At 42.7% G+C, this 14,292-nt stretch overlaps 1 protein-coding gene across 4 annotated transcripts in view; it reads right to left on the minus strand.

Moving 5' to 3' along the window:
* TMEM161B (transmembrane protein 161B) overlaps nt 1–14,292 on the minus strand; it is a 108,340-nt gene that overhangs the window by 77,249 nt on the left and 16,799 nt on the right. For all 4 annotated transcript variants that reach the window (XM_045021051.1, XM_045021048.1, XM_045021050.1 and 1 more), the window contains 2 exons: nt 8,818–8,921; nt 2,175–2,258 (listed from right to left, as the gene is read on the minus strand). In XM_045021051.1, the coding sequence (XP_044876986.1) occupies nt 2,175–2,258; nt 8,818–8,921 (188 nt within the window). The remainder of the gene's footprint in view (nt 1–2,174; nt 2,259–8,817; nt 8,922–14,292) is intronic.

The raw sequence follows: 14,292 nt of genomic DNA on the forward strand, positions 1-14,292 counted from the left end.
GTAGGCGCTGCACCCCCCCAACTCCCTCCCAGAGCTTGCACTCCCTCCCCACACACCCCCAGCCCCAAAACTCCCTCCCAGAGCCTGCACCCCCCCACACACATCCCAGCCCCCAAACTTCCCTCCCAGAGCCTGCACCCCTCCCCCTTCCTCCTGCACCCCCAGCCCAGAGCCTGCACCCAGCACCCAAATGCCCTTCCAGAGCCTGCACCCGACCCCCTCCCCCACCCAAGCTCCCTCTCAGAGCCCAATCCCTCATCCCTTTTGCACCCAAACTCTCTCCCAGACCCCAAACCCCTACCCCAGACCTCCTCCCCCGCCCCCCCAAACTACCGCCCAGAGCCTTAGGCAGATGGAGTGTAGAATTTTTTGTGGGGGCAGAGTTTTGGGGGGCGGGTTCTGGGGGGCATGAGTGATATTATTGGCCCTCTGGAAGGATCTGAGGACTGGAACTAGCCCTCTAAGATAAATTGAGTTTGAGACCCCCTGATCCAGCTCATCAGATGATGTAGATCCCTGCCACACCAGTTCTCCTGTTAACCACCAAATAAAAACAAGTTTAAGACATTTTTCTACTCCTCTAAACAACTGTTCTACACTCAGAGTCATACATGCAGCCCAGCATATTTATTGGTTATATATTCATATGTTCTGATGATTATTATAAGGCTGGTGTGACTTTTATAAGTTATACAGTATGTCAATTTTATTAGTGTGTAAATACGATAGGCACATGTCAAATTACAAACGGTGACCGCAAGATGTTTTTTCCATGTTTCAAAAAAGTTTTGAGACTAGGTGAACTATATTACTGAGTGCTACCAAATTTAGTAGCAATTTTTATACAGAAAAAAAACTGAAGTTTGTACATATGCACATAATGGTGTATTATATTTCCTGTCAGAGCTGAAACCGCATGATGACTTCTAAATGAGAGAAATATGCAGGCTGGGGATGGTAGAAGGTAGTTCAGATTGAGAAAGACTACTGATGATTGGACAGTAGTTGGGTATTGCATGACTTAGCTGCTTCTTGTCTTGCTTTTTATGGTTTGCATTGGTGAGATATACAGTTCAGCAATATTAACTCAAACCTTGAAAGTTTTGGTGTAGGAATTTTACAGATTACTAGTAAGTCTGTATCAATGATTGATAGCTATTCATATGAATACCTATCAAGATTGATATATTACTAGTTTCAGGGGCGGCTCTAGACATTTTGCCGCCCCAAGCACGGCGGCATGCCGCGGGGGGCGCTCTGCCGGTCGCCGGTCCCTCAGCTCCGGTGGACCTCCCGCAGACACGCCTGCGAGAGGTCCACTGGAGCTGCGGGACCAGCGGACCCTCCGCAGGCATGCCGCCAAAGGCACCCTGCCTGCCGCCCTCCCGGCGACCAGCAGAGCACCCCCCGCAGCATGCTGCCACAAGCACGCGCTTAGCGTGCTGGGGCCTGGAGTCGCCCTTCACTAGTTTATACGTTTAGTTATTTTTGCTCTAATTTGTTATAACAAAATGAGAGAAAGGCTTATTGATGACAGAAGTTTAAACATTAGAGCTGTAAAAGTTGAAGGAAATATTGTATAAATTCTTAATCTTTATTTTCAAACTTCTGCGTGAGCAACAGATTTTCAAGCTGAATGTCAACACAAGTCAGAAGATTAAGCTAAGCAATAATACAGAAAGACTGCTTTCACATCTGGTGAATAGACCACAGATGTAGTTTGTGAATGATTATAAGATAATAGGTCTCATAACAAAACATTAAAACGAGTTTCCTTTTAGTTACTAGAGAATATCTCAGTCTCCAAATTCAGTACACAGTTGCAGCAAACAAAGTAAACAGAATGTTGAAATGCAACAAGAAATTTGAGACTGATACTATGAGAAAAAGCTGTGTTGACAGAATTCCTTTTAAAAAAGAAGTCAAATTTGAGCTTTTTTTTAAACTAAAGACTGAACCAAACACTTTCAAAAAGTTAATTAAAAATAAATTTCAAGTCGGTTAAAAATAGAAGTAGAGGGCAAATGGCAGCACACCTTGCACTCAAGCTATGCCCTACACATTACAAAATTATAGCCTGGCACGGAAAAGAATGTCTTGGCAAAATCAGGTGGCAAATAAGTCATTGCATGCAGTATATTAAAGTGCTTAAGATTATTAAATAAAACATTTACCTATCTTTTTTGCTTTTCCCCCTTTGTTGCTTCCCTGCAAGAATTCGTAATTCTTCTTCAGTGGGATGTTGATACCATCGTAAACTAAAACGGAAATTTTAAGTTAAAACACAATACAAAGAAGAGCAATTAAACTCTCATATTTAAGTGAGAGTTGTAAATAACAGATTAAAGCATCTGCTACCTACCGTTTTTCAAGGAAATACTTTACCTCTGTGTTTGGGAGAGGGGGAGTGGCAGGAAACGGAACTGTGACATAGCTAAACCTTCATTTCTTTTTGAGGGGAACAGAAAAAACTTTCCAAACAAACACAAGTACTTAAGTTGCTCAGATCCTAGAGTTAGTAAGTGAATGCATTGACAGTCTTAAATTTTACAAGAAAAGCTCCCTTACACATTAAAATACTGGACTGGTTTAAATTGACATTACAAATACAGCAATTAAGGCCTCGTTCTAAATGGAGGAAATTGGAATAGCTATGACTGTCATTACACTGGAATAACTCCCCTGTGTGGACACTATTTTGAAATGATTACTCCTCTCAGAAAATGAGTAATTATTCCAGAATGAAGTCATTTTTACTCCAGACTAAACTGTCCACATGTGGGAGCTACTCTGGAACAGCTATTGCAGAGAGTATGGAGAAGATGGAGCTGGTCAAATCCTCATGTGGCCCTATTTTCTATCCCAGATAGGATTTAACTGCCTACAACCCTGGGTCCTTCAGTTCCAAAAACAAGGAAGTTTACGCAAGAGTTCCTTCTCAGTCAGGTGGGGATCTGATACATCAGCCACATTTTCATTCTGAAATGTTGAGGCTGTAGGGGTAGGAGAGCCAAAGTATTAAAGAAAACACCACAATGGGAAAATGTATCTGCACTTAACTTAAAGTTTCTTTTCTTAAAGTAATAAGATCCACAGATCTGTTACTCCAGACTGACTGTAATTAGGGGCCAGAATCACATCAGTTGGTCAGTGACAGCAAGGGAATAGGCTGTCAATTTCCATCTTTATTCCGGATGATGCAATTTGTCTACAGGGCAGGCCAGATCTGTGGACCTCATTACTTGAAAGAAAAAAAAATGGACAACTTTTCTATTCTTTATTGTGCTCAGGTCCGCAGATCCATTACAATGGGATTTTCATAGCTATGTGCCTGCAGGGTGGGAAGCAGAAACATCCTTTAAATATGGACATCTAAAACAAAATTATATATATTCCATCTTTCCTGGGGCACTACAGTACTGACTTCTGCCAGAAAAAAATGGCCAAGGTTAAAATCACCCATATTTTATATATTGGTTAATGTATATATCAATGCTCATGCAGCTGCCTGGCAAATCTCAATACAAGAAACATGACTTCTCTTCCCTAAGACTGTAAGTGCTCCTCAAGACTGGACTTTGCTGCTTGACAGAAGGAAGGATATTTCTTGAATTTACTTTGGGAATGAATACTATGACAATTAACTGCAGTGTTGTTGTAGCTGTGTTGTTTCTAGGATATTAGAGAAATGAGGTGGGTAAGGAAGTATCTTTTATTGGACCAATCTCTGTTGATGAAAGAGAAATTTTCACGCTACACCATCTGTGAAAGGTACTCATTGTCACAACTAAATGCAAGGTGGAACAGATTGTTTACCATAAGGAGTTAAAATGCTATAAAAGACCATTCAAGATGAAATGGGCAGTTAACACTCATGCAATCATAGGAAAAAGGAGGGTTAGTAGGTTCTAGATTGTTGTATTGAGCCATAAATCCAGTGAGTCTATTGAGTCCATAATTTTTGGTATCTAGCAGTTAATTTATGTTCCCAGGCTCATCTTTTGAAGGTGTTGTACAGGTTTCCTTTGAGGATTAAGACTGAGAAGTCAGATACAGAGTGATCATTTTGTGAAAAGTATTCACTCATGGGTGATAAAGTTTTTTGGTCTTTTTTATCATTTTTCTGTAGGAGTTAATTCAAGAGTGTAGTGATTGTCTGGTTTCATCCAGACAGTTGTTATTGGGGCATTTTGTAAATGCATTTGCTATTGGGGCATTTAGTGCACTGGATGACATACACCCACCAACTCAAAGCGGCACCAGACTGTCATAAATTCAAAAGCTGCACACACATTTCCACTGTGACAGTTATCAATACCCCCCCACCAACAAACCTCTCAAGATCCATGGGTCCTACACATGCCTATCACAACATGTGGTGGGAGCTGGCTTCACACCCATATGTTGCCCTTGGAATTCCATATGGGACTTTTATAACAGTAATTAACTAAAAGCTGAAAAAAATCAATTCCTGTTCAAATATTAAATTAGATCTACAAGAATATTATTTATGTACACTGTTAAGCTTAACTATCTTTTAGTCAGAACTTTTTTCCTGATATTAACCTTGGTATGGAGAACAACTGACGACCATTCTCTTTATGATGACCTTTTATTTATTTGAAGACTTATGTTCTGTCCCCACCTCAGTCTTTTCTTCTCTAGACTAAATATATCCAACTTTTTTCAACCTTTCCTCATAGATCAGGTTCTCTAATCCTCTATTTTTGTTGCTCTCCTCTGGACTCTCTCCAATGTTTCACATCTTTCTTATGGTTTGGTACCCAGTACTGGATAGACACAGACACAGGGTACGTCTTCACTACCCGCCATATTGGCGGGTAGCAACCGATTTCTCGGGGATCGATATAGCGCATCTCATCTAGACGCGATATATCGATCCCCGAACGCACTCATGTTGACTCCGTAACTCCACCAATGCAAACGGCGGTAGCGGAGTCGACATGGGGAGCCACGGACATCGATCCCGCGCCGTGAGGATGGTAAGTAATTCGATATAAGATACTTCGACTTCAGCTACGTTATTCACGTAGCTGAAGTTGCGTATCGTATATCGATTTTCCCCCATAGTGTAGACCTGCCCACAGACAGACACAGACACCTTCTAACACCTCCCAGCATTCAGGAGAGATGAATGGTTATCTCCCAGTTAATATACAACAGGAATGACTTTTGCTTTATTTGCAACAGCACCATATTGACGACTTATTCTCTTTGTGATCCACTATAAATGCCCGGATCCTTTTCTGCAGTACTACTACCTAGCCAGCTATTCCCCATTTTGTACTTGTGTATCAGATTTTTCTTTCCTAAGTGTACTACTTTGCACTTGTCATCACTGAATTTCATCACATTCCTTTCAGACCAACTCTCCAATTTATCAAAATCATTTTGTATTCTAATCCTGTCCTCCAAAGTGCTTGTAACCCATCCCAGCTTCATGCCATCCACAAATTTAATAAGTGTATTCTCCACTCTGCACTTCAAGTGAAATGAAAATACTGAATAGTACCAGACCAATGGCAGTTTTCTGTGGGACTCCCACTTAAAGTGTCCTCCCAGTTTGAAATGAATCACTGATAACCATTCTGTGAGAATGGTTTTTCAGCAGTTATACACCCATCTTATAGCAATTTCATCTAGACCACATTTCCCTAGTTTGCTTATGGGAATGTCATGTGCGACTGCCTCAAAAGCCTTACTAAAATCAATATATCATATCTATAGCTTCCCCCTTATCCAGTAGGCCAGTAACCCTGTCAAAGAAGAAAACTAGGTTGGTTTGGCATGATTTGTTCTTGACAAATCCATGTGGTCTATTAATTATCACCCAATTATCTTCTTGGTACTTACAAATTGACTGTTTAATAATTTGTTCTGGTATCTTTATGGGTATCAGTTTGACTGGTCTATAATTTCCCAGGTCTTCCTCTTTCCCCTTTTTAAAGATAGGTACACGTTTGTCCTTCTCCAATCCTCTGGGACCTCACCCATCTTTCCTGAGCTCTTAAAAATCATCGCTAATGGTTCTTAGATTGCTTATTGTCCTTAAGTACTCTAGGGTGAATTTCATCAAGTGCTGCTGTCCTGAATACATTAATTTATTGAAATATTCTTTAACCTGTTCTTTCCCTAATTTGGCCTATGTTCCTTCCCCTTGGTTAATATTAATTGTGTTAAGCATCTGGTCACAGTTAACCTTTTCAGTGAAGACTGACTCAAAATAGGCATTTAACACTTCAACCTTCTTTGCATCATCCGTTATTAGTCTCTTTCCCCATTAACTAATGGACCTAGACCATCCTTTGCCTTTCCCTTACCTCTAATGTATTTATAGAGCATCTTCTTACTTCCATTTACATCCCTTACTAGTTGAACTCTTTGTGCCTTAGCCTTTCTGATTTTGTCATGCTACTCTTTTATTCTCATCCTTGCCAATTTGTCCTTGTTGCCACTTTTAGATTTTCTGGTCATGACAGAGCTACAGCTATAGTGGTCTCTGAGGCTAGGTCTACACTGGGGGAGGGGGAGAGTCGACCTAAGATACGCAACTTCAGCTATGCAAATAGCGTAGCTGAAGTCGGCGTATTTTAGGTCGATTTACCCGACTGCTGCCACTTCCCCGTCGACACTGCTTCCACCTCTCACCACGGTGGAGTTCCGGAGTCAACGGCAGAGCAATTGGGGATCGATTTATCGCGTCTAGTGTAGATAGACGCGATAAATCGATCCCCAATAGATTGATCACTACCCGCCAGATCAGCAGGTAGTGTAGACATACCCTTACTATTCTTCCTGTCTTTTCTTTGCATTGGTATAGTTTGCTATTGTGCCTTTAATACGGTCTCTCAAATTGTCATCGCTCCTGAACTCCCTTTCTCCTTAGATTTCCTTACTGTGGGACCCATGTCAAAGTCTGATTTTCTGAAGTCCATTGTCTTTATTCTGCTGCTCTCACTCCTTCCTTTACTTAGAATCATGAACTATCATTTTGACATCACTTTCACCCAAGTAGCCTTCCACCCTCAGATTCTCAACCAATTCCTCCCCATTAGTCAAAATCATCTCAAAGCTGACCTCCTGTTATTTTTTCCACCTTCTTAAATAAAATGTTGTCCCAAACACATTCCAACTACACCTCTACCCCGATATAACGTGACCCGATATGACATGAATTCAGATATAACACGGCAAAGCAATGCTCCGGGGGGGGGGACTGGGAGGGAGGGCTGCGCACTCTGGCGGATCAAAGCAAGTTCAATATAACGTGTTTTCACCTATAACGCAGTGAGATTTTTTGGCTCCTGAGGACAGCGTTATATCTAGGTAGAGGTGTACTTGTTGGACAGTGTGTTTTGCACATTACTTTCCAACTAATATATGGATATGGGTAGTTGAAGATCCTCTGTTACTACCAGGTCTTGTGTTTTGGACACTTATTTTGTTCTAGAAATTCCCCACCTATCTCCTCCTGCGTTTGTATTTTGTTTTTTAAGGGAACATAAGAAAGGGAAGAAAAGAATGCCATTTGAAAGTCTCAAAACTCAAAAAACTCAGCACACTGGCAATTCCTTTTTCAAGTGAAGATGAAAGAGTTCATTAATTATTTTTAGAGCACTCAAAACTGTGCTGCTCTAGTGCTTAATATGCTGCAGATAACACCCAGCAGTGAGAGACCTTGCACAGACAAAAGTTTATCAGTTCCATTCAAATTTAGGTTATCTACCTGCAAATTACCATCCTTCCCCTCTCTTCCTTGAAACTCAACAGCTCCCAATATGCATACAAGTTAAACAGGCCATTCTCAAATATCAATATATAAATAGGTACACTTTGGGACCTCTAGTTATTTTTCAAGGACAGGGGTTGGCGCCATCTTATGCTCAAATAACTGCCACCCTTATCAATTCCCACAACTCCACCTTGTAACAGAATGGGAGTGGGGTTTTTTACTGCAGAAGAAAATGGTAGTGGAAAAACACATAGAAATGCTGGTAAGATGCTTGGAGAATGTACACATAATCCAAGTGTACTTCTTCAGAAATCACTGAAAAAAAAGTGATGATTTGGGACTTCACTAATAACTTAGAAGGTTATTGTTAAAAACCTGGAAAATGCCCTCTATGAGAAACAGTATAGCATTTTCTAATGATGTAGAGTTTCTTTGGAAGAATAAGCCAACTACAGTTTTCTAAAATTTAAGATAAAGATTTACATTCACAATAGCTGCTGTTTTTAGTTATTATGGAAACAATCATACTGGGAATGCTCCCTTTGCAACCCATTATGTCTGTTTGATCTATTCTTGCGAGGGAGCAGTATATTGAAATTTACACAAATCTTACCCTATGATGTAGTAAGAAAATAGAATTTTTGGTAAATTTCTAAATACTGCTTATATGAAAGGCAAAGCAAGAGTGGAATCGTTAGGTACACAGAGTCATTGCAGAGAAAAGTTGATCACTGTGGGAGAGCAAGAACTAAGCTATACTTTATTAGAAAGTGTTGTACAGCTCATCTCTCGAAAAAAAATGCCAGCCAACTAACAGCATGCTTAACTGTATAACAACCTTAACATAGTTCCTTTACAATGAGAATTTCATAATATTTTCAGTCTATGGCCTGATGTCACAATATTATAATCTTCTACATCAGGTACAAATGATGCAAGTGGTTGCATTCTGCTGGAAATGGTTGAAACCTTTCCTGATTAGTTTAATTTTCCAATTTCTAGACTCTATAACAAGTGTCACCACATCCATATATACTGTAGCAATTAGTTGTTTCTTATCTTACCTGCCACTACAGAGAAGCCAACGAGCTAGAGAATAGTGAGGTATGATCTTCTGAATGACACTAGCCATCACCATGGTAACCACAAGTTGTACACCTATCACACCCTGTGGAGGAATAAGTGAAGTCAATATATGTAAAAATGCTGAAGTACAGACTTTTTATATTTTAAAAGCAACCTTTCATAGGAAGTCTAATGAAGGTTTTTTTGGTTTGTTTGTTTTTTTAAAACGAGAGCCTTACTACATCAGTTTCATTAAATGCTCTGAGACTTGCCACACTCAGTCCTAGACCTGTTCTAAAAAAGGTACTGCTAGGCCATGGGACCAGTAATAAATGTAACTGTCTGACAGCTCATGAATCCTTAGCAGTGGCGGATTTAGAGTTAGTGAGGCCCTGTGCGCAGCTTAATTTTCAAGCCCCCCTCCCCACCCGCAGGACCCAGACAAGAAAAATAACACTCTCTTATCTCCCCAACTCCCCAGTTTTTCATTCTTTTTTTCCCCCTTCATCCTCCTCCAATATTATAAGTAATAGGAAGTAAATGGCAATACAGTGAGGTACCTTGATTGGGGCGGAGGTTGGGGTGTGGTGGGTTGGGCTCTGAGACGGAGTTTAGGTGTGGGCTCTGGGCTGGGGCAAGGGGTTGCGGTATGGGATGGGATGAGGGGTGCAAGCTCTGGGAGGAAGTTTGGGTGTGGGGTGCAGGCTCTGGGCTGGGGTGCAGGAGGAGTCGGGGGCAGCACTTACCTTGGGTGGCACAGTTCCCAAAACGGCTGGCACACCCCTGTGGCAGCAGCTCCTAGGCAGGGGGAGGGGAGCAGATGGTGTCTGCATATCGCTGCCCGCAGTCACCAGCCCCACGGCTCCCATTGCTGCAGCTCCCGGACAATGGGAGCTGCGGAGTCAGTGCTCGGGGTGGGGGCAATGCGTGGAGACACCCACCCCCCCAGGGGCAGGGGCCGCAGGGACATGCCGGCCACTTCCCTGAGTGGCACAGAGGGAGGGAGGCAATGCGGGCACCTTAGCCTTGCTGCTGGCACATCTCTGCACACCCCTTGGGGGGGAGAGGGGGCAGCAGGTCTCCGTGCGCTGCCTGGGGCGGGGGCAGCACGCAGAGCCACCGCCCCCCAGCCAGGGGGAGTGCAGAGATGTGCCAGCAGCCATTGGCTTCCAGGAGCAGCATGGGGCCACTGGCCACAGAATGCCTGAACCCTGCTGCGCCGCCGGCAGGGACTCATGGGCAGGTCGTCAGATGAGATATGTCCTGCATTTTGGGGGTTCCCCATCATTGGGGGGCCCATGCCACCACACTGTTTCATGGTAAATCCACCTCTGATCCTTAGTGCTAGAAATCCAAGAATCAGGGATTTTTCTGCTTTCTAGGGTACAAGCCATTTATTTCTGACCATGGCATTTCACAAGATATCAGACCTTAAAATTATGTCACAGATTACCATCTTGGTTTTTGTGCTTTCTTCAATTCAGACATGATTTTAACAACTGATAGCTCTAGCAGGTTTGTGAAGTAATTCATAATATCTGTAAGAAAGCTGGAATTCCAGGTTTCAAGCAGCATAAAGCAGTTTTTCCCAACTTTAATGATTCAAGGGATAAAATAAAATCATGTTGGAATTTTGACAATTGACGGTGTAGGCGGAGAAAGGAAAGAAAAAAGCAAGATGATAATCGAGGTGGCACAACTTTAAAGTCTAAAACTTGGACCACATAGCCTGTAACTCTTTGGCAAGATAAATAATGTCTTCTTATCCCTTGTCCTTGACCAAGTTTTGATCCCTTGCTATTTGAACAAAAATTCATATAAGATCACAAAAGCTTTTTTAAATTAAATTTCACTCTATGCAACTTCCATGCTATACAACTTTTCCTTAAAGTTCTACACTAAAAATTTAAATGCTTTACCAATTGTAATTCCAGTTTTGTTCTTGAATATGCAGCAGTACACCCCATAACTTGTAAAATAAAACATTAATGAGTTCAATATTATATGAGTATATCAATTTGCTTATTTAGGATTTGCATATTTGCTGAGCCAAGCAACAGCGTTCTTAGTAGCCAGATGGAACCCTGAGAGACCACGGGCTGAATCTGATTAGCAGGCACTCATCGACAATGTGCATCATGGTTTGATCTGCGCCACAGCTTGGATTCCTCGAAGACCCCAACGGTGCTTGCTGGTACACAGCAGCCTTGCCCAGTCCAGAATTGGCTATAAAGAACCCACTAATGATGTGGCAGGTCAAAGCTGGGCAGGCAAGCAGTAGGGTCTGTGATGAGAAACTGATTGACGGATAATGTTAAGCATCAGTTTTCCCGCCACAAGGACTATGTTGTCACATCATGGTGTGGCAGCCTCAACCACAGTGGGTATTGTGGTGAAAGATATGCAGCTGATGGACCTAAAAGGTCATTGAACAAGGGCAAACTTGGGTTGGCACATACCTTCTCAAGCAGTTTGCCAACTGCAATCTCCCTCATGATGTAAAGGGGAGCAATGAAAGATAGAAGCCATGAAAGATGAGTTGGTTGGAGGGTTCTTGTGATGATGCAGATTGTTGAGTTGAGTTGCACGTCAACAAGTTTGGTGTGTGCCGACTGACTCCATATTGGCGCACAGTACTCGGTTATTGAATTCAAGATGGAAAGGACCGAGGTCCATAGGGTTGGTGCATCCGCTCCCGATGAATGAACCTGCCAGTTTGCTGTAAATATTGTTGCATGTACTGACCTCTGCTTCTGCCTTGTTCAGGTGACTTTTGTAAGTAGTGTTCAGTCAAGGGCCACGCCTAAGTAAACAGGGTACACTTCATGCTTCAGCTTCTGGCCATTCATTATGATGTTTAGTTTCCTCTTAGCAGTGGCTTGGTGGAGGTAGAATGTGCTAAAGACTGTTTTGCTGGTGCTAGGCTGAAGACACCATGTCTTGCAAAAGTTGGCCAGCTTTGCAGCATCATCTCTTGGGGGTTTCTCCAGCGCAGAGAAAGTCTGAGCCTGGTAGCCCACAGCATATGTCGTCTGCATAGATGAGCTTCCGCACCTGAGTTGGTGGCAAGTCACTGATGTATAGATTTAAAAAAGTTGGGGCTAGGACAGATCCCTTGCATAACCCATTCATCCGTTTTCTTCCAAGAACTTGTTTTCTCACCCACATGCACCCTGAACCATCTGTCTCAGAAGAGCAGTTCCCTGGCATCAGTAACCCAGGGTGGGAGGACTCGATGTTTTAACAAACAGACCTGTGTGCCACACCATATCATATGCTGCAGTGAGGTCAAGGAAAATAAATGCCTGTTTTCAGATTTCTTTGAAAACAGTTTTTGATTAATGTGGTTAAAGCAAGTACTCGATTGCACGTGCTTAGACCTTATTGAAAGACTGCTTACTCGACATTCAAGATGCTCTCCACCTCTAGTGTTATTCACTGTAAAATTAGGTTCTCTAGAACCTTGAGAGACAGAGAAAGCAACAATATCAGGAGATAGCTTGATGCCAGGTTTGGGTCTTTAACAGGTTTTGGGAGGTTAACAACTTTTGACATGCACCAGATTTTCAGCAGTCTTCCTTCATTGGTGACCCTTGTGAAGAATTGAGCCAGCCAAGAGCACATGGGCCAAGATGTTTCAGGAACTCTGGAAGGATGTTGTCATAGCCAGCAGTGGTGCCAGATGTTATATAGCCCTCTGGAACTGCAAAAAGTTCAGGGAGAGCTCTGGATTTGTGCTGCTGCGTAAGACCTTTCACTCACTCTGGACTCAACTATTCATTTCTTTTTCCATGTGTGTCTTTCCCCAGGCGAAGCAGGTGAATGGCTACTCTCAGATGATCAGCTTGGTTTTGGTGATTGCTGGGCTACTCCAAGGCGACAAAGTAAAACTCCAGCATTTCTGGCTGGAAGAAGAAAAGTTCAGGTACTTCGTTTTTTCCTTTAATCTGGCTCAGCAAGCACAGCTCAAAGCTTCAAAAAAGTCCAGGTCATCAGTTGATCTGTACTGCTTGAATAGAGTGGCAATGGATCAGTAGTCTCGTCATGCCACCTATCACTACTTGGCACAGTCCGGGAAAGCTAATGATCCTCCTAGAAAACTGAATTCTGCAAGCTTATACTTGAAGAACCCTGGTATCAACACTTCTGCTAACCCTAAGAATGTGCAATCCCGCAGCTTCCACACCATTGAGCCCACACTCCAAGTCTTCCAACTGAACGTTGAGAGTTTATCTACAGCCAAGCGGCACTGAATCAGAGCTCTTGCTCAATATATTAACTGACTATGTTAAGAGAGTCATATATATAAAAAAATATACATTACTTTTAATATGATTTAAGCACCTTAAAACAAATAGGTTAAGATACTATAAAAATATTAGGAGAGATGAAGGGAAGAAATCAGTTTAATAAATGTGGAGCTAAAAAAATTCTACTTCTAACAAAAGAAGGATTGAACAAAATACTTCCTCTGAATACTCAGTGACTGAGGCTCCCTTTAGCTTAGTTGCAAATAAAACCTTCTCTGGAATCAAGTCCCTGCTCTGAACATTTCCTGGTTGGCCTGACAACTTTCCATTGTGCAAAAAATCCCCTATCCCTCATCTGCTTATTAAGTCCCGCGTCCTTTGAATTTGTTACTATCTTGAGGAGAAGTTCCATCAACATTGCCACGAGAGTGTTTTATCAGGATATCATAGAACCATAGGACTGGAAGGGACTTCGAAAGGTCATCTAGTCCAGTCCCTTGCATGCATGGCAGGACTAAGTATTATCAGACCATTCCTGACAGGTGCCAGTCTTCTCCCCCACCCCGTCACAGGCTCAAGGACTCCCTCCCTCAGGGGGTTCCACAGGGAGACAGATCAGCATTGTATATTGCTAACACAGTTGTAAGCATTGCAAGGCTTTTGGGGGTGGAGGTCAAAGGTATACGTGTGGAATGGAATATTCGCTTGAAAGGAGCAAGAGGCCAAGAGGGGGAAGAAGAGCAAAGAGCAAAGAATGGGTTAACTCAATACTCCAGCTTGCTCAGTCAAAAAATAAAGCACCGACTCCAGCCCAAGGCCGCAGCTCACAGCCGACGCGGCTGCCTGACAAGAAAGAGCGGGGCCTGGATTCCCCCGCCTCCTCCCCCAACCAGCCGTAAGAAAGAAGGATCCAGCTGAACAGACCTGCAGAGGCAGCACAAAACAAAACAGCAAAGGCCAACACGGGGGAAAACAAAGTCCCGCCGGTGTGTCTGGAGCCGGTGTGTTTTTAAAAAGTTGAGAAGACGACAGAAAGTCAGTTTGGACTGGTACAAAGAGCATCAGGAGCAGAGATCCCTGAACAAAACACCCCCAAAGGGAACCCAGGACTTAAAACCCTCCTGAGAGCTTGAGCAACTCGGAAATTACAGCAGACCCCGGATGACCTCGGCTCAGGACAGAACTCCCATCCACCCTTTCCCCTTGTCTTCTTACATTACACCC

The sequence above is a fragment of the Mauremys mutica genome, chromosome 6, assembly GCF_020497125.1.
Source record: "Mauremys mutica isolate MM-2020 ecotype Southern chromosome 6, ASM2049712v1, whole genome shotgun sequence".
Lineage (NCBI taxonomy): Eukaryota > Metazoa > Chordata > Testudines > Geoemydidae > Mauremys > Mauremys mutica.